Below are 19,775 nucleotides of genomic sequence, written 5' to 3'. Positions count from 1 at the left end.
CTCGACCTACCTATTCAAAGGAGCATTCATCCTTCAGATTGTCCCACTCGATTTGCTCGTTAGTAACATTATGAAACCCTCGTCATCGACGCACTTACTGCTTTGCGTACCTAGGTTTATTCTGGATTTATTCCATTGAATAACAGCGAACACAACCACCGGCAATACTCACGCTCCAATCTGATGCGAACTAACTTCTGCAGGCGACTCCCAGATTTTCTACTCACCGTAATCAGCCTAACACCCATGGCATCTCAATTCAGCTTACGCCAGCTGTCAAAGTATTGAACAAAACCGCAGTACCCCTTTTCCCGCCAGCCTGAGCTTTCAACGCCGAAGCCTGCCTCGCGCGACACAAAGAACTGACAAGCTATCGGAGTCACTCACCACGTTTGATGGAACATCAATAGCGAAATCGTCAAGCGAAGAGTCTGCTTGCCCAAGTATTCGAAGTCATGCTCCCCCCACCACCAACAGCAACCCTCGAAGCAAACCCCAACTTCGCAAACCTTTACAATCATCTAACAGAGCACATCCTCGCCCACGATGGCTCCACCCTATCAAAAAGCAAGGAGTACGAAGAGGTCACCGTCCGACTCAACGAAGCACGACAGCTCGGAGCCAGAGAGGAGATCCTCCTCCGAGCTCTCGAGGAGGTAGCCCTGCACGGCAGCGAGGACCAGCCAGAGAGCAGATTGCCACGGCCCGTCACTTCTGTGCCTCCTGTACATCAGACGTATGATGCACTAACTCTTCCGCCCGAGCTCAGAGAATTAATCTACAACGTCACATCTTACCTCTCCGCCTCACTAGATCCAAACACAAGCCAGACACTACCCACCGACACAGACGAGCTAATGGCGGATGAACTCGAGCAATTCCGACAGCACCTGCCGACTATCTCACAAGCACTTTCCGCTCATCTCGTGGATACGGAATCCTCACTAGCCGCCACAGCCAGATCACTGTCCCCAACTACTTCAGCATCGAAACCGCCATCACGCTCCAACTCCCGTCCAGAAAACACAACCCTCTCCTCAACACTCAAGTCCCTCCAACACTCAACCCACACAACCCAGCACACCTCCCTCCCCCAAACCCTCAATACCACGACCTCTTCTCTCTCGAGTTCATCAGCACAACACACCTCAACCCTGCACCATCAAATCCGCCACCTCGAACTCACAACCCACGGCACATCATCCCGCCACACCACCTCCCGCGCAACCTACCTGTCCACCGTCTCCCGCGGCATCGCCCTAAAAGCACAAATCATGGGGCTAGAGCGGGAGAAGACACTGTACGCGAATCAGGAAATTATGGATCGGTTGGAGAGTGAAGGTGATGCGTTGGAGGTTGAGGAGAGGAAGTTACTTAGGCGGGAGAGGGAATTGAGGGGGTTGTTGGGGGAGTATGAGAGGGAGGGTGGGTTGGCGGCGGGAAGGGTGGGTGTTGGTGGTGCTGGCAGAAGAGGGAAAGAGGAGGGCACGGGTGAAGATGTCTTTCGAGCTCTGGGGGAGCGGTATGCAGAGGTGGAGAGGGAGATTGAGCGACTTGAGACAAAGGTTTGGAGGGGCCGGTGACAACACTGCGTAGGGAAACAAGGTAGACACAAAATGTGCATCATAATTGCATTGCCAAACAATAGGGTATCTAGGACGAAGCGCTCAGCATCATTGCCTTGAGCCACCGACAAACCTGGACAGCGCAGGACCAAGCTCCATTTTTTCACCAGTAATCCTTTCCTTCTCCCTTTCAGCCTTCTCGTGTCTCATCTGTTCCATTCTGACACGTTTCTCATCAACGATGTTCTTGCCACCCTTCTTTCTCAGATGACGTCTCAATGCACTATTCTTGCCTCGTCCTCTATTCCGTTCCTTGAGCCGAGCTAGCTTCTCTTCCTCCCGACTGGGGGCATCGAGATCCTTCTCACGCGCTCGATCTTCGGCAGACCGGATGTCTAGTGTGCCGACAAAGTTAGGGTCGAGAGCTATAGTCTCAGGCTGCAATTTTGTAAGCAGAGATTTGACCTCTGCTTCGCGACGCTGAACGCGTGTCTCATATGGATTGAGTTCGAGAGCGTCGTAATTGGGCTCTCCTGCACCTGGAACGACAAGGGAAGAAAAGCCCGAAGTATGCGAGACACCAAGAACGTCATCAAATGGACAGAAGGATACCGTATTCGGCTTTGACTGGGCGCCGAGCGGCGAGTGATAGTTCAAGTACGGTGACTGAACTTTGCCGGGCTCATTTGAACTGCCAGTCGAGAACAAGTCTTTCCAGATGGTGACAGATGTGTTTGTCACAATAGCTGCTAGGCCTCGATCGGATACTGATATGCTCGTTGCAGGTTGACGAGTGCTGTAGCTGTGTACTTCTTTTAGAGCTCTAATATCCCAAAGCTTGAGTTTCGAGTCTTGACCACCAGTGAGCATGTAGTGACCAGATCTGTCGACAGCAATGGACCGGACAGCACCAGCGTTCGCTTGTATCTTGACAAGAGCGTCGGTGCTGTTGGGTGACCACAAGGACACGGTGCCATTCTGGTGACCAACATGCAGAATAGCGTTGTATGGGTTTTGTGCCAGTGCTGTTGGCGGACCTTTCCTTGTCGGATGTTCGGCAACAATCTGGCCGGTCGACGTGTCTGTGTAGCGAAGGAAGCCGCTGTTCTCAACGCCTGCCAGCAGGAAGTGGTAAGGAAGGAACTCGAGATGAGAGGTCTCAACGTACTTCCGCAGTACGTGGATCTCGACACCTGCAGCATCGTAGATGTAAACATGTTTCTTCTGGGCAACGGCAAAGTACTGATCGTTGTGTAACCACTTTGCATCCCGTACAGTCTCATTGAGATTCAGCTCGCAGCCTGGCCTGCCACTTCGCCAATCACAAGTGGCGATGTGGCCTTTCTGGCCAGCCAACAACAGCTGCTTGCCATTTCTTGTGTAATTTGCCGTATATGGGCCAAGATCAAGTTTCAGTTCAAAGGATTTTTTGGCTTGCTGGACTCCAATAGCTTCTGTAATATCGTCCTGGCGTACTTTATAGGTCCGCTCGAGCTCTGATTCTGGTTGCAAGAAACCCTCCTGGTTCTCAAGAAGAATCTCGGCATCTTTCGCGCCCAAAATGGCATCTTGATATTTATCTTCGATATGGCGGAGACGGGACCTCAGCTTCTTGTCTTTGACTTGATTGAGCCTGACCGGTCTGCCCCGCCCATATTTCTTTCTCGCTTCTGCCACCTGCTGTTGCTTCTGCTTCTCTTCTCGGCTCAATAGTGCGGTTGGTTTCCTCTTGGTTGGTGGTTGAATATTGCGGATACTGAGGTTGCCCTCGGCGTTTTGCACGAGCTGTTCCATTGTTCGGGTGGTTGATGTTGCGTATGCGAGTGGCGATGACGGCTAGCCCCGGTATCGCTGCGAACGGAAGGACCAGAATAAAGATGATGGTTATGAAGAAGGCGTCGGCCGAGGTTGCTCCAGGACAGACAGCAACACCAACAGGAGGTAAGATGATGGTCAGGAGCACGATGCACAATATCTCGTACTATGGGACGAGAGGCATTGTATTATGAGCCTGGACCCGGGGACTTCGACGATGTGCTTGTGAAGTAAGGATAGCACTGCCTCTCAGACACGCGAGGCCGCCTATGTCGTCTGGTACTCTAAGTTCAGGTTGATACAGAGTGGTAGTGCTGCTCGAGTTCTAATACGTGTGTGGTGCACGATTGGATGTAGGTAAGAATGGAGGTTGCGAACAGGTATGAAGTGATACCGAAGCACGAAACAGAGTAGAGACGCGAATTACACCGTTCGGCAATGCTACTAGCAAGCAGGAGGTAGGTGCGACTATGAATTGTATTGAAGCGGAAGTTGCGACCTGCGCTTCAAGTTTGCGACTTCTCGAAAATAATTTGGAGACTCCGGAATTTGAACTTATCTCTTATCGGCTCCTCGGGCAGCCAATTTGCCCCAAAAGGTCAAAACCTCTGGTCATGAAACAGCCTATTAGATAACACTAAAATGATTCTGATTGGCAACACCAAGCGGCGAACTTCAGGCACGAAATAATTTGGGCAGCCCACTTCCAGATTTACAGAGTGAATATGCTGCCATTTAGATTCAAGGCTGGTGGCTCTAGTAGCAACGGCAACATGTCAGTCTCCGCCCAGCCAGCGCATCATCATCGAAGCACTACAAAACAAGACCACAAATCCTTCAAGTCGAGGCACGCCACCAAAAGTGCCATCAAAGACGCCAATAAAGGCAAAGTCGAGCGGGAAGATCGAGGCAAGCGAAGGACACCACACCAGCAGGTTATGTCTAAGCTGGTAAGGAAGAATCAGGCAAAACAGTCTCGCATCCAGCACAAAATCAGGAAAGAGCAGGATGTCGACATATTCAAGGGTGCTGATGGTGCCCCCAAGCATGTCGCTGTCGTCCCGCTGTCGAAGGAGGTGGATGTGAGAAGAGCAGTCAACGAGATCAACGCTGGCGTAGACATTGAGCCAAATCTACTGGAACAAGGAACTGTCAGGGTTCGAGTTGATCGGTATGGCAGGAACGTCCTTTACATGCCCGCCACAACTAATATGTTGAACGCTATGGATGTTTGCAAGTTGGCTGATGTGGTCATATTCGTGCTTTCAGCTGCCGAGGATATCGAAGAGGAGGCACATACATTACTCAAAGTCATCGAAGGACAGGGTGTGACAAACGCTCTGTTCGTGGTGCAAGATGCGAAGACTCATATTCCAGACAACAAGCTGAGCAAGAGGCTTGCTGAACTGAAGATCCAGGCCGGCCATTACTTCCCAGATCCCGACAAGATGGCTGTGCTGGATAACAAGAATGACTGCGCCCTGCTTGTACGGAAGATCTGCACATCGAGCACAAAAGGTATCAGATGGAGGGATGCCCGAAGCTGGATGCTGGTCGAGGATACGAAGTGGCTGCCCTCTACTCAACTAGAGACCTCGAACGTAGTACTACACGGTATCATCCGTGGAAAGAGTTTGAATCCTGACAGGCTGGTTCACGTCCCCGGATGGGGTGAATATCAAATCGAGCGAATCACACAAATACCTTCGAAGCCATTGAAGCGAAAGGCAGATGAGATGACCATGGACGAAGACCGCAAGGAATCACTTCCATCAGCAGAACAGGACGACTTGGCTGAGCTTGCACCAGAACAAGCTGAGATGACAGATGCCGCAAGCACGATCGCTCGCCCAGACCAGAAAGGTGTCCTGCTCGATGACCACCACTACTTCTCAGACGACAACTCCCACATTCCTGAGAAGCCCGCAAAGCTCCCGGCGGGCACATCGGATTACCAGGCAGCGTGGTATTTAGAAGATGTATCGGATTCTGAAGACGATCTGATGGACGAAGACATGCCGACTGAAGAACAGCCCAACGGCGAGACCCATTCCCTCAACCCCGAAGACGGCGCCTTTCCATCACGCGATGATGCAATGACAGATATTCCAGCCACAGAGTATCCCGAATCAGAAATGCATGTCGATGCGGACGAAGCAGAAGAAGCTAAACAACTAGCAGAATTCCGAGCGAGTCGCAAGAAGAAAGAAGCAGAAGAAGATCTCGAGTTCCCTGATGAAATCGAACTTCATCCTGATGTCTTGGCTCGTGAGCGTCTAGCCAAGTATCGTGGTCTGAAGAGTTTACGGACGTCAGAGTGGAATACAGAAGAGGATAAGCCTTACGAGCCTTCGGAGTATAGCCGCCTTCTTCAGATCCCGGATTACAAAAAGTCCTACACTAGTGCGGTGAAGGAGTCCCTGGCTGGCGGAATTCCACCTGGCACACGAGTCGAGATCGAACTCCGCGGTGTCCCAAACAGTTTGCAGAATGGTCCGGTACCATCTTCGATGTTCAGTCTTCTGCGCCACGAGCACAAACAGACAGTTGTAAACCTCAACCTAACACTTGACTCCAGTCTCACTGAACCAATAAAAGCAAAAGAAGAGTTGGTTGTTCAAATCGGCCATCGACGACTGGCCATCAACCCGATCTTCAGCGCAGGAGGCGTAACACCCAACAACGTACACAAATTCGATCGCTACTTACATCCAGGTCGAACGGCCGTAGCGACATTCATCGGTCCCTTGACGTGGGGTTCCGTACCCTGCCTGGTCTTCAAGAAGGATACTGAGACACAAGAGCTGAACCTGATAGGTAGCGCAACGACACTTCCCCCATCGAGCAGCAGGATCATCACGAAGAGAATCATCCTGACAGGTCATCCATACAAGATCCACAAGAAGCTGGTCACGGTACGATACATGTTCTTCAATCGTGAGGATGTGGAGTGGTTCAAGGCCCTGCCACTGTGGACCAAGAGAGGCAGACAGGGGTTCATGAGGGAGCCGCTGGGTACACACGGCTACTTCAAGGCCACATTTGATGGCGCTGGCAAGGTCAACGGGATGGATGCGATAGGTGTGAGTCTGTACAAGAGAGTCTGGCCGCGGATGAGTAGGCGGGTGAACTAGGCGTGTTCACTATGCGAGGTATCTTTGAGATCAGAGGCGCATCGAACATAGAGCTTAGATGAATGCATGAATGACGAGACACATGATCTGCTTGCTACACCACGGGTATAGTCCAGTATACGCAGTTTATGGTACACACCCTAGCAAACCTTCAATCTCTGGCCAACTCCGATCGGTATTGCGTAACACGACAGCGTAGTAGGGTGGCGCGATCCATGAGGCAGGGCGTTGAGCTAGAGAAGGAGAAGGAGAGCAAGGCACACGCGAGGCGAACTGTTTCGATGCGAATACAAGGCACGTCCATAGATGTGTGAGCAGGATCTAGCTTTCAACAGTAAGAGTGAAACAACTCATGCCATAACATATCGTAGGGTATCTATCTCAGCAATGCCTTGTATAAAGTAGGCAGAAAACGTCCTCGACAGCTATCCTGAACACCATGCAAGTGCGCCACATATCGACACTCGCCTTCCCAAAATTCCGCTATGCAAATGCACTCATTTCCTCGTGACACATGCTGTTGCTTTTGTTGATTCGTGACTGTACATTAAATTGTTCGCCGGACAGTGCGCCATTGCTTCTCATTGATCGTTGCTTCCCTTACTAGCTCTTCTGATGGTATTTGAGAGCTGATAGTGTTCGGTATTTCGCGTGGACTGGTTTCATCGGTGCTTCGACTTCTTCTTGGCTGGTGGTGCCGGCTCGTCATCGAGGATTTCATCGTCTTCGGCCACCGAGACTTCGCCATCGTTGATGAAGTCGTCCATTTCTGAGTCCTCCTCATCGTCATCCTCTTCTTCGTCCGTTTCTTCGCTGCCACTCGCATCGTCCTCTTCACCGGATACCTCAGCTTCATCATCCATTATGCCGTTGGGTTGGTTGGTGTGGGCCGCATCTTCATCGGACTCATCCTCGTCTTCGTCCGTATGATAATGGCCGTTGACTAGTGGCATGCCCTCGTCTTCGCTGGATTCTGGACCAGCGACAAGGTCGTTGAGATCTTTCTTGGCGAGGGGCTTTCCTTTCTTCGACCTTGATACTGTTGCTGCATCGGCTAGGTCCTCGTCACTTGACCAATTGTCGTCCCCACCTTCGATATAGATTGTGCCTGGCGCATCTTCTGCACCCCTGCGATGCGCGGTGGCCTGCGCTCGGAAGTTCTGCTGGGCGGCCATCATATCGAGCTTACCTCTTAGGAGAAGGATGCTGGGCAGAATCTTCGACCGCTCGTTGAGAACCTGATAAAGCGTCCTCAGTTTGGAAGCCACACCTGCCTGACTGGCTATTGCTCCGCCATGGGCAATCATTGTTGATTGGACCCATGTGAGCAGATGTCCGTATCGGCCTGGACGGTCAGCTAGCCTTTCCGCCAGTTTCGTAAGCAAACTTGCCGCAAGTGACGAGTCGAGCCTCAAAACCGTGTTCTGTATGATGTTCTCGTCAGTCACGTGCAGGCACGTCTCGAGAAGACTCTGATCGTTCGTGCGTAGCGATTGCGTCAAAACTGTTCCAAGAGACATTCCAGAAGGTAGCATGGCGCCCTTCGACTCATGAAGTTGCATCAGAGCATTCTTGTCTGATGGCAGGGAATCCACGATAGAGATCATCTCGGGATGCCGAGCTGCTAGAAGGTCTCCAAATGAAGGCTCTTCGGCTTCCTCATTCGCACCGGCCGTGGTGCCCTCCAAGGCAGCATCGGCATCGGCCATCTCTTCGTCGCTTTCTTCTTTCGACTCGACTTCGGAGCCTTCATCCTTGATGTTTTCTTCCTCATCTCCAGATTGTTCTTCCTCACCCTCGCTATCGTCAATCTCCATGGGCGCTGCTTGCGAGCCAGGTTCAGCGAGGCCATTGACGACAACGGTTCGTGCTTCATTGACATGGGTCTGGCCCATATCCTTAGCACCGCTCATTGTAGCTGTATTGAGAGTCGATGCTGCTTTTGCCCGTATCACTTCCTTGACACCGGCGAAAAGGAGCTCTCCCGAGCCCTCATCCTGCCATCTGACCTTCTGAAAGACTGGCTCGATCCCACCTTCTATCGATGCAACGACGATATTCGGTCCGTCAAAAGAGGCACAGTATGCCGGGATCTGCTTTTTCGTGGTATCCGAAGTGACAAGCCTGATGGACGCATCGGCTCTTCTTGTAAGGAGTTTACGTTGCGCTTTCATGTCGCCGCTTACTGCTTGTGGGAGTGCGTAAGGTTTAGAAAATAGCTCGACGAGTCCTTCTCGCGTCACGGCTGCCAGTATCTGGTCCTCGTCCGACACTGGCTGACTGACCTCAAAGCGCTCAACATCAGCTCCGCTATTCAATGTCCTCACAATTTTCTTGGTCGATATATTATAGAGATGTAGACCTCGATGATCGTCTGCCGCAAGGAACAGTTCCTGGTCGGCTGTCTTGCCTGCACCAGATCTTGCCAGAGTGTGCACTGGATGTTTGAAGGCATCAAATGAATCTATCCTGAAATCGTCTTTCGAGTCGATGGTGACCGAGTAGGGCGTACCGGAGGCGCAGAGTATTTGAGGTGTCGAACGTGAGGGTGAGGACAAGGTCTGTATGGAAGAGTCGGTCAAAGGTATTGTCCTGAGAGCATTAGCCGGCGGTAGTCAATAGAATATGTAAGCAAACACAAACCTTAGCACTTGGTCATTCTCTAGGTTCCATTGTACCAGCTTGCCGTCACCACCTATACTCCATGCCTCGAGGTTGTCTGCTGGTAAGAACCGGAAATCTCTGATGTCCCTTTCATGGCCACCCCTCAATGTGCCAACTACCTTCCCTTCTGCAGGCGAGAACATGCAAATCTCCGATTTCGAGGTTCCATATGCAACGACCACATCTTCCTGATTGTCGTGGGGCCTCTTGCGCTTCTTCTTCGACGAAGCTCGCTGTTCTCTGTATGAAGGACCATAGTGACCCCAGGCTAGACATGTGATATTCGTGCCCGCTGGTACCGAATGTTGCTGCTTTAGTCGGCCATTGGATGTACCGTGGATGCGCAGCTGTTGCGACTCAAAAGATTGTATGACAGATGCAAAGAGGTGAAGTTGGAGGGCAGACGGTGCGAAGGCGGATCTGAGTATTGAGGACTTATTCGAGCTTGGTGTAGACGAGGTATTGGCCAGTGCGGACGACGACGAAATTTTGGATACAGCGGTAGCACCAGACTTCTTGCCCATTTTGGACAACAATGTTTGTGGCAGGGGCGATAGTATGGGAAGGTATGTTCAGTCGAGTTCGAGGCGATGTGACCTGCGACCAGGCATCACATACGTACACTTGCTTCCAAAGCCAACGATATAGACGGCAAGAAGACGGTTATGATAGAGCATTATTGCGCTGTCTTCAAGTTCGAAACTTTTTTTGCCGACTGCAGTGCACTCCAGCTGCGGTAAATAAGCTATGCCAATTTCGTCTTAGATCGAGATCGTGCCAGCTCTGGTCCCGCATATCCTTTCTCGAATGCCAGCTCTTCACTTTCAACCTCATTATTTGCACCGCCATTGTTGAAAGCTCAGGCTTTGCGTGTCGTAAGATGCATACACTCTTGCCGCCCGGCCACTGCGCTGGAGAGACTGCTTCAGCGCTGCATATATCGTATCAGGCGAATCGGCCTCATACGGGAACTCGAGCGATACGACCAGACAACCAGTTATGCTAATATATGCCCGTTGATCCCTGTGCAACTACAGCAGCATTTCGAGCAAAAAACATATGAAGCCATGCTCCGTATTAACGACATGGATGTGCTCTACTGAGATCAGCAGGCAGTAATCTCGGCTTGATCAGAGCCTACGGCTACCTGCATCAAGGCGCAGACGGTGCGACTACAGTACATATCTGCTTGCAGGCTTGCCAGGCCAACCACGTTTGATGATGAGCATGATGGAAGGCCACGTGCGCCCGGAGGTCCAACATCGGAGGCGGGCGGATACATCAGCGCTGGGAACCGCAACATGCGAAAAGTCGTGCGACAGAAATCGCCCGGGCGAATGAGCGACTGAGAGGCTCAAGCTCGCAACATGACTGCGCATTTACAAGGGCGGAAACGGCAGGTGTGGCTGGTGTCAAAAGAGCTTCAGGACGCGTCAACTGAGAGAGAGGAGAAAATAGGAGAGGTGATTGAGCGCTCAAGGCAGCTGCGATGGTGATCAAAGTTTTGCTTACTCCACTTGCTAGACTCCGAGTTAACCCAAAGAGGAAAGGGAGGCTTGGCGTGATCTCAGAATCCCTCTGGGCCACCTTTGCGCAGGCCGAAGCTTTAAAGGATGAATGCCCCTCAGCGCAACCCAACGACTCTCTTTCCCTCAACCCCCAAAAATCGACTCATACGCGACCGCGCCAAACACGCTAGTAATTGCGCGTCCTCGGTATACCTCTTCCACCTCCATCATATACTACCATTATCGCACCACATCAACGGTCGCGCATTATTGTGTGCAAGTGCATCCGGACTGTGATATTCTCTTGCTTTCATCGAAAATCGTTGATGACGCGTCAATGAGTTGATGCATTGGACGGAATTGGGCAGAAGAAGATCAAAACAAAGTCGGGCTTGGCACTATTTCTTTATTGTCACATGACCTTCAGTGTTCGACACGAAATCAAGGTCGCCTCTCACTGTTAACACACCTGGTCCTTAGGCCATCGCCATCGGGTGGCTACTGCCGGCTCGCTGTTGCCACTTGATTGTGTCAGCAGGTCGCAACTGCCACGCAAGACCGTGTATAAACATCCGACCCCACCGCATTCCGAGTCCTCGACTCACCTCTATTCTATACTTCCGGTCGAATATATCTGAGCTCGGCTAAGGCTTCCACTCTTTCAGCTCCTCGTGTTGATTGCGCGATAAGCACACTAGGCGCCGGCGCATCATTTAATACTCTTTCATCTTTCCCTGTCGGCTGGTCCGAAAGCCACAGTTGCATCCAGCCATGGCCGAAGTGGAAGCTCAGTTGGAGGCTAACGGGTGAGTAGACACAGTCAGAGTGGACATGCAAATATTCCTAATACGTCACTAGCCTACCCACACAGTTCGAATCCTCCGCGAATCAGCCCGAAGTGTCGCATGCGACAGCAAACGTAGCAGCCACGATTTCGAATGCCGAAGCCTCGCAATTAAAACAAGATGCGCCAGATCTAGATGTCGCGACCATCACGAAGCCAGTGCAGGCGGCAGAGTCGATATCAGCGCTGAAAAGTGAATCTGTGCCTTCTGGGACTGAAGTTTCACTTCATAATGTCAATGAACCTGCACTACCCCCACCTAGTGACGCTCAAGTAAGAGTCAACGGACACGCTCCAGGCTCCGCAGAAACTATAGATGGGCTGCCAAAATCAACAGATACATCTTTCGCTGATTCTGGTCTTCCAGCATCAACACAATCCGACCTTCAACCTTCGAGCGCAACCGAAAACAAACCTCTCCTTACAGAACCTATTGAACGATCTGCGCCAATGCCTGAACAAGCGCCAGAATCTGACTTGCGAACCGCGCCTCACGCAGATGCGTTGTCGTCCGAAGCTGTTGCGACAGTTGAAGCTCAGAAGCACGAGATGGACAACAAAGCAGATGCGATGGAAGACACAACAAATGTGACATCGCAGCTTCCGAGTCAGCCAGAAGACACTATCCCTGCACAGAAGTCACCACCTCCGGCGCCGGTGCCTGCGCCAGCCGAACTTCCTGCGCAACCTCAGGCTGGCTCAATAGCACCTCCAGCCGAGACAACTGAATCTGTCGTGCCTGAAGAGCAGCCTGCTGATCCAGTGCCCAGTCCTGCAGTAGCAGTGCCAGCAGCCCAAGAAGACCAAGAAATGACAGATGCGCCTGCGCAGCCAGTCAAGCAGACTCACGAAAGAGAAGAGGACAATGCCGATGAACCAGCCGTAAAGCGCATCAGAACCGATGAGGATAGGCCGTTATCTGAACAAAGAAGCTTCAAGATGCCTGAAAGCCCTGCGCCAGCCGCGGCGTCGTCTGATCCTCCAACGCAGGATAACGCTGAAGATGGTGTGACAGCTGTGAGACTACAGCATATGAAGAAGGTCATATCGAACCTGAAAAAGAGCAATGCATCTAGTGCCTTCAGAGTTCCCGTTGATTGGGTGACAATGAAACTTCCAACCTATCCTGAGGTGGTCAAGAACCCAATGGATCTGGGCACTATCGATAATAATCTCAAGAACAACCAATACACATCTGTACAAGCTTTCAAAGACGACTTTCACCAGATAATAGCCAATTGTGTCGCCTTTAATGGCATGGACCATCCCGTTACACAGTCAGCTCGCAAGATGGAGACCTCGTTCAATAACCAAATGGTTCAACTGCCTCCTGCGACGATCGCCGAGCAAACCAAATCCGAAAAGAAGGCCGCTAAGCCAAAGCTCGATCCAGTCAGGGCTCCTCCACCACGACGGCAATCTGTTACTGGCAAAGCAGCATCCCCCAAGGCACCCTCTCCTGCGACATTTGCACCTGATCCAAATGGTATGCCATTGATCAGAAGAGATTCCACTATCGATGGTCGGCCGAAGCGAGCCATTGTCCCTCCCAAGCGAAACTCTGACTTTGGCGGCGCCAGACCAAAGAAGAAGAAATATGAACTGGAGTTACGATTCTCTGACGAGGTACTCAAGACCATCAGCTCTTCCAAGCATTGGGCTGCAAATCAATATTTCACACATCCTGTTGACCCAGTGGCATTGAATATTCCGACTTATTTCCAGGTCATCAAGAAGCCCATGGATCTAAGCACTGTCCGCCAAAAGCTGGACAATGGCTTGTACGAAAAGGCTAAGGACTTCGAAGAGGATGTGCGACTGATATTCAAGAACTGTTACAAATTCAACCCTGAAGGCGACTATGTCTACTCCAGGGGTCAAGAACTCGAACGACTCTTCAACCAGGAGTGGACCAAGAAACAAGATTGGATCACTGCACGTGAGCCAGACTCCGAGCCAGCTAGTGTTGGCGGCGATGACGATGAAGACGAGGAGAGTGATGAAGAAGCAGAGAGTGATGATGAGGAAGAAGACCAAGTTTCAAAGCTTCAGGCACAAATCGAGCTGATCCAAAGCCAGATGGCCTCGCTGAAGAACAAAAAGAAGTCTCCTGGAGCTCCAAGCAAGAAGGCAGACAAGAAGAGAAAGGACAAGAAACAGGCCCCAGTCACCAAGTTTCCTGGTCTCCAGCCAAAAGACAAGGCCAAAAAGCCTGCAAAGAAAGGAAAGCCGGAGAAGGATCGCTACGTTACATTCGCCGAGAAGCAATACATTTCGAACGGCATCGCAATGTTGCCAGAGCGACCCATGCAAGAGGCACTCAAGATCATTCAGAACAGTGTGCCAACCCTTGCAGGCAGCGAACAAGGCGAGATCGAACTCGATATCGAAGAAGTTCCGAACCATGCGTTACTCAAACTGCTCGCCTTTGTCAAGAAATATGCTGGTCCTCCACCAGACGAACCAAAGGAGCAAGAGTACGCTCCCAAAGAAGTCAGCAAGAAAAAGAACAAGTCTATGTCGAAGCATGAGCAAGAGGCACAAATCGCCAAGCTGAAAGGGACACTTCATCATTACGAAGCTGGCTCATCTGATGCCGTGCAATCTATAGAGACGGGTGCTGAGGCATCAGATGACGACGAGTCGAACGAAGAGAGTGAAGAGGAGTGAGAAGATCCTCGTCGAGGAGGCGTGAAAGGTTATGATTAGCCTTCAGTATAGGAGCAGTTTAGCTTTGCGCAAGTAGCATTGTGCTCGTAGTTGAATTGCATGCAAGCGTGTTTTGCTGAAAGAATTTCTGAACACTTTGCCCTCCTCCCAAAATGTAGCTGTCGGCAACGGAAAGCGCATACAGTGCGCATTATCATTTGACCGAGGTCCGCCGAGCAGGTGGCCACTGCATTTCGGACTGCACTGCAAGCCTTCATTCTCTTCTTTTCTACTACGCAATGATCAGTCAGATAGGGCGTGCAAATAGTCAATCGATAGCAGCCAGACTAATGGTTTATACGCTGGATCAGCACTTGCGGCACACAGCCAGATGCCAGCATGATCGACATGCAGACGTCCATTGCCTTTCGACTTGCGGACCGTGAGAAGCTCAATTCGACTTGTCCCTCAACTTTGTCATCGACTTTGCGCCGTAGGATCCAAGTACAATCCATATCCAGCCACAGGTAGGTGTCGCTGTTTGTTCCGTGTATTCGTGAACTTACCATTGTTTACTCGCCATGTATAACACCCCCTTCATCCATTGTTGACCCTAAACAAAGCGGTGACCCGCAAACAGAAGCAACAATGTCACCAGTGCCACTAAGGTTTCAATGTGTTGACCATGAGTATGAATCGATTGCAATAGCCTGCCCGCCCGAACAGCTCATCGAGTCCGCACTGATTCTCTGTTCCGCCAATTGAGGCGGCGTCGGACATCATGCCACGAAAGCGCGCCGCTACCGAGTCAAAGCAACCCAGGAAACGCCAAAAGAGAGATACCACGAAGTCACAGCGGCTGAACTTGACGGATCTACCAAATGAGATTTTGAAGAAGATTGCGACTTTCGCGCTCCTAGACGACGACAAAGTTCCTAAACATTTCGATTGCGCGAGGCTACACACCAGTCTCGCTCTGGTTAGCAAGCATATGTACGACATTTCCCACAGCGCGTTCCTGCACAAATTTCCGTGGTGCTACGTAGAAACCACGTATTCAATCGATGAATATACAGGTCAAGAGTGCGCAAGCCGTCTGCAAGCCTTCGGAGTTGCTCCAGGCCTATCATCCCTGCCAGGACTGGAAGACATTGTGCCACGTGTACGCATCCTCATACGCAACGACGATGTCTCCGACAACGAGCAGTTTAGACCGGGTGTATGGAAAGCACTGTTTCCGTTGGATATGCGGAATCTTAGTTCACTACGCAATCTGTTACAGATGAGCTCGACGTCAGTCGTTAGCATTGAGCTGAATCCTAGTCGACCTCACCACGTCTCGCAGACTTATCTTCTACAATATCTCACCTTTATCCGACATGATCTTACTAGAATTACGGTCAAGGGACCGTCAGAAAGGATACCGGTGGACTTCCATGCTCGACTCGCAGCGGATCTAGGGGCCAATGATTCCGGCGCCACCCATATTAACCACCTTGCAGCCCTGAGGGAGTTCGCCATCCAAGGACTTAAACGGCACGAAGACGCAGAAGTGTATAAACTTCTAGAGTACAACGATGGAGAACTTCTGGACTACGAAGAGGCATATGACACGTTCGACAAAATGAATGAACCAAATGTCGCCATACTATGGATACATGCAGACCTACTACGAATGCAGGCAGCACGGAATCTCATAATGCTTCGAATTCGATATCGCGATTGTACAAAACTGCAGGTATTGTGAGAGCGTCGAGACGACCCCGGCAATACCTTCTATTTTCCTGCTGAGTGGACGACGTTACCGGCTATGAGTCAGCAGGAGCAGTACATCTCATTGATGCTGCGAGCTGAATACCAAGTGGCTTTAGCTTACTTTGAATGTGCACACTGGCGCAATGGCTGGCACAAGGCTCTTCCTCTTCCTGTCACCCTTCAACATCGGACTGTTCGCACAAGGGCGAACCTGCGGCAAAGTGGAAGATACCTGATCCAAGGCGTCCTTTGCCCAGTGGGCAGGATGCCTTTTGACCTAGATGATAGCCGCTCTGGTGATGAGGATGTTGCGCGCAACGAAATGGACCATCTGTTCAAAGCGGAGTACTTCCTGTTCCTGGCAAACAGGTTGAACCCTACAGCCGAGAGCATTCGACTGCTCGCGTTTGTGCAGAAACGGCTAGCTCGATCGATCAAGAAGAAACGCTCGATTGAAGTCTTCTACAGCCAGGCAATCCGACAGTCTGCACCCTCGATGTCCGAGCATGTGAATGACTTAGGCACAGTCGAATGCTGGGATGAACAGCTCGAAGAGAGGCCTTTGAACGAGCGACAGCCCGATCGCGCCATATGTGATGTCGAGGCTATACTGAAGTGCTTTGAGGCCCGATCGGATATCCTAGAATATACTGGCGTGAGCTGGACGATCGATCTGAGTACCGAGACAAAACGATCCGAGGTCTTGACGGGATTGTTGGGGAACTACGACGTCAAGTCTACCGAATATGTCAGACCCGAGGAAGAATGATCGCGATTGTCTGGTTATAGACGGGAACTTGGGCGGAGCGGAGGTATACGATGCAGGTTGGCAGACGAATAGGGGTGAAAGCATCGCACGGGTGGGTGCGGATACCGGCGGAGGCACCGAATGCGGAACTGCCAAGCACGACTTGAACCGAGGAGTGCAATCTTGAGAAGTGGCGGAAGTCGGATGCCTTAAGATGCTAGTCGGGTGCCACCGGATCGAGTCTGGCTGTTTGTCCGTGAGGACGAGGTCGTAGGTTGGTCGATGAGCACAAGGGAGATATCGTTGCGGTAGTCGAGGCCGTGGTCTGATGAATGAATATACCTGCCACGACGAACTGCTTATTTGCTATCTCTATCACGGGTCACGGTCTTGATTCTGTTTATGCTCGAGTATACCGACGTCGTGGTAACTCTCTCCTTCTGTGGAATGCTAGTCCAATCAAGCTGTCACCAACTACGGAAGAAGAAACATTGAAAGTGAGTTTGGCAGGAGCCTCGTAGCAAGACCAAATTCTCGCAGACGTCCACGCTGGAAAGCAAAAGGTGCTGAAATGGTTGTCTGACAGCCGCCGCTTGGGACGTGTTCGGAATCTATCAATGATCCCTGAACCTCTGGACGTGGTCGAGGCTGCTGCGATGATGGACTTGTTCGCAGAGTGCTAAACGGCCTTATCATAGCACATCACTACAGTATGCTTGTTAGGACCATTCGTCGATACACAATGTCTTTTACAAGTTACGCATGTAAGAATGTTCAAGGCTTTCTTGATTCGCGCTACCGCCCAAGTAATGCATATCAGATTGCTCGCCTCAGAACGATCATGTGGTGTGCTGGCACAAAAGCCGAACCGCCTACGACAACAAATCTTCACTTTCGCCGTTGACCTGCTTGTCATCCTTCGTGTTGTCCTTCGTATCCTTGTTGCCCTTCTTCTCAGCGCCCTTGCCCTTCCTCGCGTAGAACTCATCCAGAACTTTAGCAGGTATTCTGTTGAGCAGTTCTTTGGGGAAGATCCTGAGCAAGTTCCAGCCAAGGTCAAGTGAGTCGAAGATCGATCGCTTCTCGTATGGAGACTGGTTGATGAAGTTCCTTTCGAACTTCTCCAAGAACTCGAGTGACAACTTGTCCTCAGACGACAGGGCCTCCTCACCAACGACAGCCTTCATCGATGCTGCATCTCTACCAATGGCATATTTGGCGTACAGCTGGTTCGAGACGTCACCGTGATCTTTTCGTGTCAGACCTTCACCAATGGCGGACTTCATCAACCGAGAGAGCGATGGCAGCACGTTGATTGGTGGGTAGATGCCCTTGTTGTAGAGTTGTCGGTCGACGAAGATCTGACCCTCCGTAATGTAACCCGTCAGATCAGGAATAGGATGTGTAATGTCATCGTTGGGCATAGTCAAGATGGGGATCTGTGTAATGGAACCATTCCTGCCCTCGACACGTCCAGCTCTTTCGTAGATAGTGGACAAATCAGTGTACATGTAACCTGGGTAACCACGTCGACCTGGCACTTCTTCTCTTGCGGCAGACACTTCTCGTAAAGCGTCGCAGTATGATGACAAATCTGTGAGGATGACCAGAACGTGCTTCTCGAGTTGGTAGGCGTAGTACTCTGCCGTTGTCAACGCTAGACGAGGTGTGATGATACGCTCGATCGTAGGGTCGCTGGCCAAGTTCATGAACAATGTGACACGCTCCATAGAGCCGTTCTCTTCGAAGTCTCTCTGGAAGAATCGGGCGGTTTCCATGTTCACACCCATAGCACCGAAGACAATAGAGAAGTTCTCCTCATGTCCGTCGTGCACACCCTTGTTCGGCTGGTTGACCAAACCTGCCTGTCGACAGATCTGAGCTGCAATTTCGTTGTGAGGAAGACCGGCGGAGGAGAAGATAGGAATCTTTTGACCTCGAGCGACGGAGTTCATGGTATCGATGGCAGAGATACCAGTGGAGATCATCTCTTCGGGATACACCTATATTTCTGTTAATGTCACTGGTCCGGCTTGATTGTGGTGTTGCTCACTCTCGAGTATGGGTTGATAGGGCTGCCGTTGATGTCGAGGTAGTCTTCAGCCAGCACCTTCGGGCCCTTGTCTATAGCTCTTCCTGAGCCATCGAAGACTCGACCCATCATGTCTTCTGAAACACCAAGCTTCAAGCTGTGTCCGGTGAACTCAACTTTCGTCTATAACCAATCAGTTTTGTTCCGTGTTCTTGTAGGCTCACCGTATACCTTCTTGACATCGATACCTGTTGTACCTTCGAACACCTGGACGACAGCTCGGCTTCCTCGTGCTTCCAGCACTTGACCACTTCGCTCTGAGCCATCTGGTAGGGTCAAGCTGACGATTTCGTTGTACCTTGGAAACTTGACATTGTCGAGGATGACTAGAGGGCCGTTGATGCCACCAATGGTGTTGTACTTCAGTCGAGGCTTGATCGAAGTCATGCGTGCATCGAGCCCAGCTTCCGACGAAGGCGCCATCTTGGCTACGGTGCTGTGAAGGGGGTGGGATTTTCAGGTCGGGCGAAGCGCCTATGGAGAGCTTCGAAGCACCAACAAAGGGCACAAAGTCCGAAGTACCAGTTAGACGAAGATATAGGGTTGCAGGCAATTCGTTATGCAAGATGTTTAGACGAAATGCGATAGCAGCGAGCTCCAGCCCTGCAGCCAAGGAAAGAATGATGGCACTGATACTGCTTCCCAATTGGTACTATGACGACTGCGCCAAATTATTGAGGCGGTCGCTCCTGCCAGCGCCTGTTTCACGTGCCACCCACGCCGGGCGTGCCTCTCTTTAAACACATGTCGCACCCTCTCTACGGTGGATGCACTTGACCTTTGTGCATCTAATAAATATGCGGAAACATCATGTGATACTGAAGATAGCATAGAATGCCGAAGATCACATTTGCCTGTGGTTAAAGAATTGTATCAACCTACGTCCGGATCCTATCGAATAGCAGGCAAGCTAGCTTGCCGAAAGCCCGTATGGTATCAGTCTATGTAGTCCCTCACAAACACCATTGAAGGATGTGAATAGCTATGTCTACTCGATGACT

At 51.1% G+C, this 19,775-nt stretch overlaps 8 protein-coding genes across 8 annotated transcripts; 5 read left to right on the top strand and 3 right to left on the bottom strand.

Annotated features, from left to right (window-relative positions):
- Nucleotides 1-455: 455 nt before the first annotated feature.
- On the top strand, nt 456-1,583 carry PMZ80_003435 (uncharacterized protein; the record flags this gene model as incomplete). The annotated part of the gene is made up of 1 exon (XM_064871864.1): nt 456-1,583. One exon carries the CDS (start codon nt 456-458, stop codon nt 1,581-1,583), a length of 1,128 nt encoding a protein of 375 aa, XP_064732244.1.
- Nucleotides 1,584-1,673: 90 nt separating this feature from the next.
- On the bottom strand, nt 1,674-3,359 carry utp7 (putative U3 small nucleolar RNA-associated protein 7; the record flags this gene model as incomplete). The annotated part of the gene is made up of 1 exon (XM_064871863.1): nt 1,674-3,359. The coding sequence occupies one exon, from the start codon at nt 3,357-3,359 to the stop codon at nt 1,674-1,676; it is 1,686 nt and encodes a 561-aa protein (XP_064732243.1).
- A 746-nt stretch (nt 3,360-4,105) lies between these two features.
- On the top strand, nt 4,106-6,514 carry TSR1 (ribosome biogenesis protein tsr1; the record flags this gene model as incomplete). Its single annotated transcript, XM_064871862.1, has 1 exon — nt 4,106-6,514. The coding sequence occupies one exon, from the start codon at nt 4,106-4,108 to the stop codon at nt 6,512-6,514; it is 2,409 nt and encodes an 802-aa protein (XP_064732242.1).
- Nucleotides 6,515-7,176: 662 nt separating this feature from the next.
- UTP5 (Small subunit (SSU) processome component) lies at nt 7,177-9,702 on the bottom strand (the record flags this gene model as incomplete). The annotated part of the gene is made up of 2 exons (XM_064871861.1): nt 7,177-9,106; nt 9,158-9,702. The coding sequence occupies 2 exons, from the start codon at nt 9,700-9,702 to the stop codon at nt 7,177-7,179; spliced, it is 2,475 nt and encodes an 824-aa protein (XP_064732241.1).
- A 1,755-nt stretch (nt 9,703-11,457) lies between these two features.
- Nucleotides 11,458-14,200, top strand: BDF1 (transcription initiation at TATA-containing promoter protein; the record flags this gene model as incomplete). The annotated part of the gene is made up of 2 exons (XM_064871860.1): nt 11,458-11,492; nt 11,545-14,200. 2 exons carry the CDS (start codon nt 11,458-11,460, stop codon nt 14,198-14,200), a joined length of 2,691 nt encoding a protein of 896 aa, XP_064732240.1.
- A 760-nt stretch (nt 14,201-14,960) lies between these two features.
- Nucleotides 14,961-15,926, top strand: PMZ80_003430 (uncharacterized protein; the record flags this gene model as incomplete). Its single annotated transcript, XM_064871859.1, has 1 exon — nt 14,961-15,926. One exon carries the CDS (start codon nt 14,961-14,963, stop codon nt 15,924-15,926), a length of 966 nt encoding a protein of 321 aa, XP_064732239.1.
- Nucleotides 15,927-15,989: 63 nt separating this feature from the next.
- Nucleotides 15,990-16,703, top strand: PMZ80_003429 (uncharacterized protein; the record flags this gene model as incomplete). The annotated part of the gene is made up of 2 exons (XM_064871858.1): nt 15,990-15,993; nt 16,051-16,703. The coding sequence occupies 2 exons, from the start codon at nt 15,990-15,992 to the stop codon at nt 16,701-16,703; spliced, it is 657 nt and encodes a 218-aa protein (XP_064732238.1).
- Nucleotides 16,704-17,554: 851 nt separating this feature from the next.
- Nucleotides 17,555-19,197, bottom strand: VMA2 (Vacuolar ATP synthase subunit B; the record flags this gene model as incomplete). Its single annotated transcript, XM_064871857.1, has 3 exons — nt 17,555-18,685; nt 18,736-18,897; nt 18,946-19,197. The coding sequence occupies 3 exons, from the start codon at nt 19,195-19,197 to the stop codon at nt 17,555-17,557; spliced, it is 1,545 nt and encodes a 514-aa protein (XP_064732237.1).
- Between the last annotated feature and the right edge of the window lie 578 nt (nt 19,198-19,775).

Source organism: Knufia obscura (assembly GCF_036327395.1).
Source record: "Knufia obscura strain CCFEE 5817 isolate CBS 148926 chromosome Unknown scaffold_3, whole genome shotgun sequence".
NCBI lineage: Eukaryota > Fungi > Ascomycota > Eurotiomycetes > Chaetothyriales > Trichomeriaceae > Knufia > Knufia obscura.
Note: the sequence above shows the minus strand (reverse complement) of the source record. Positions and strands in the feature narration are given on the sequence as shown.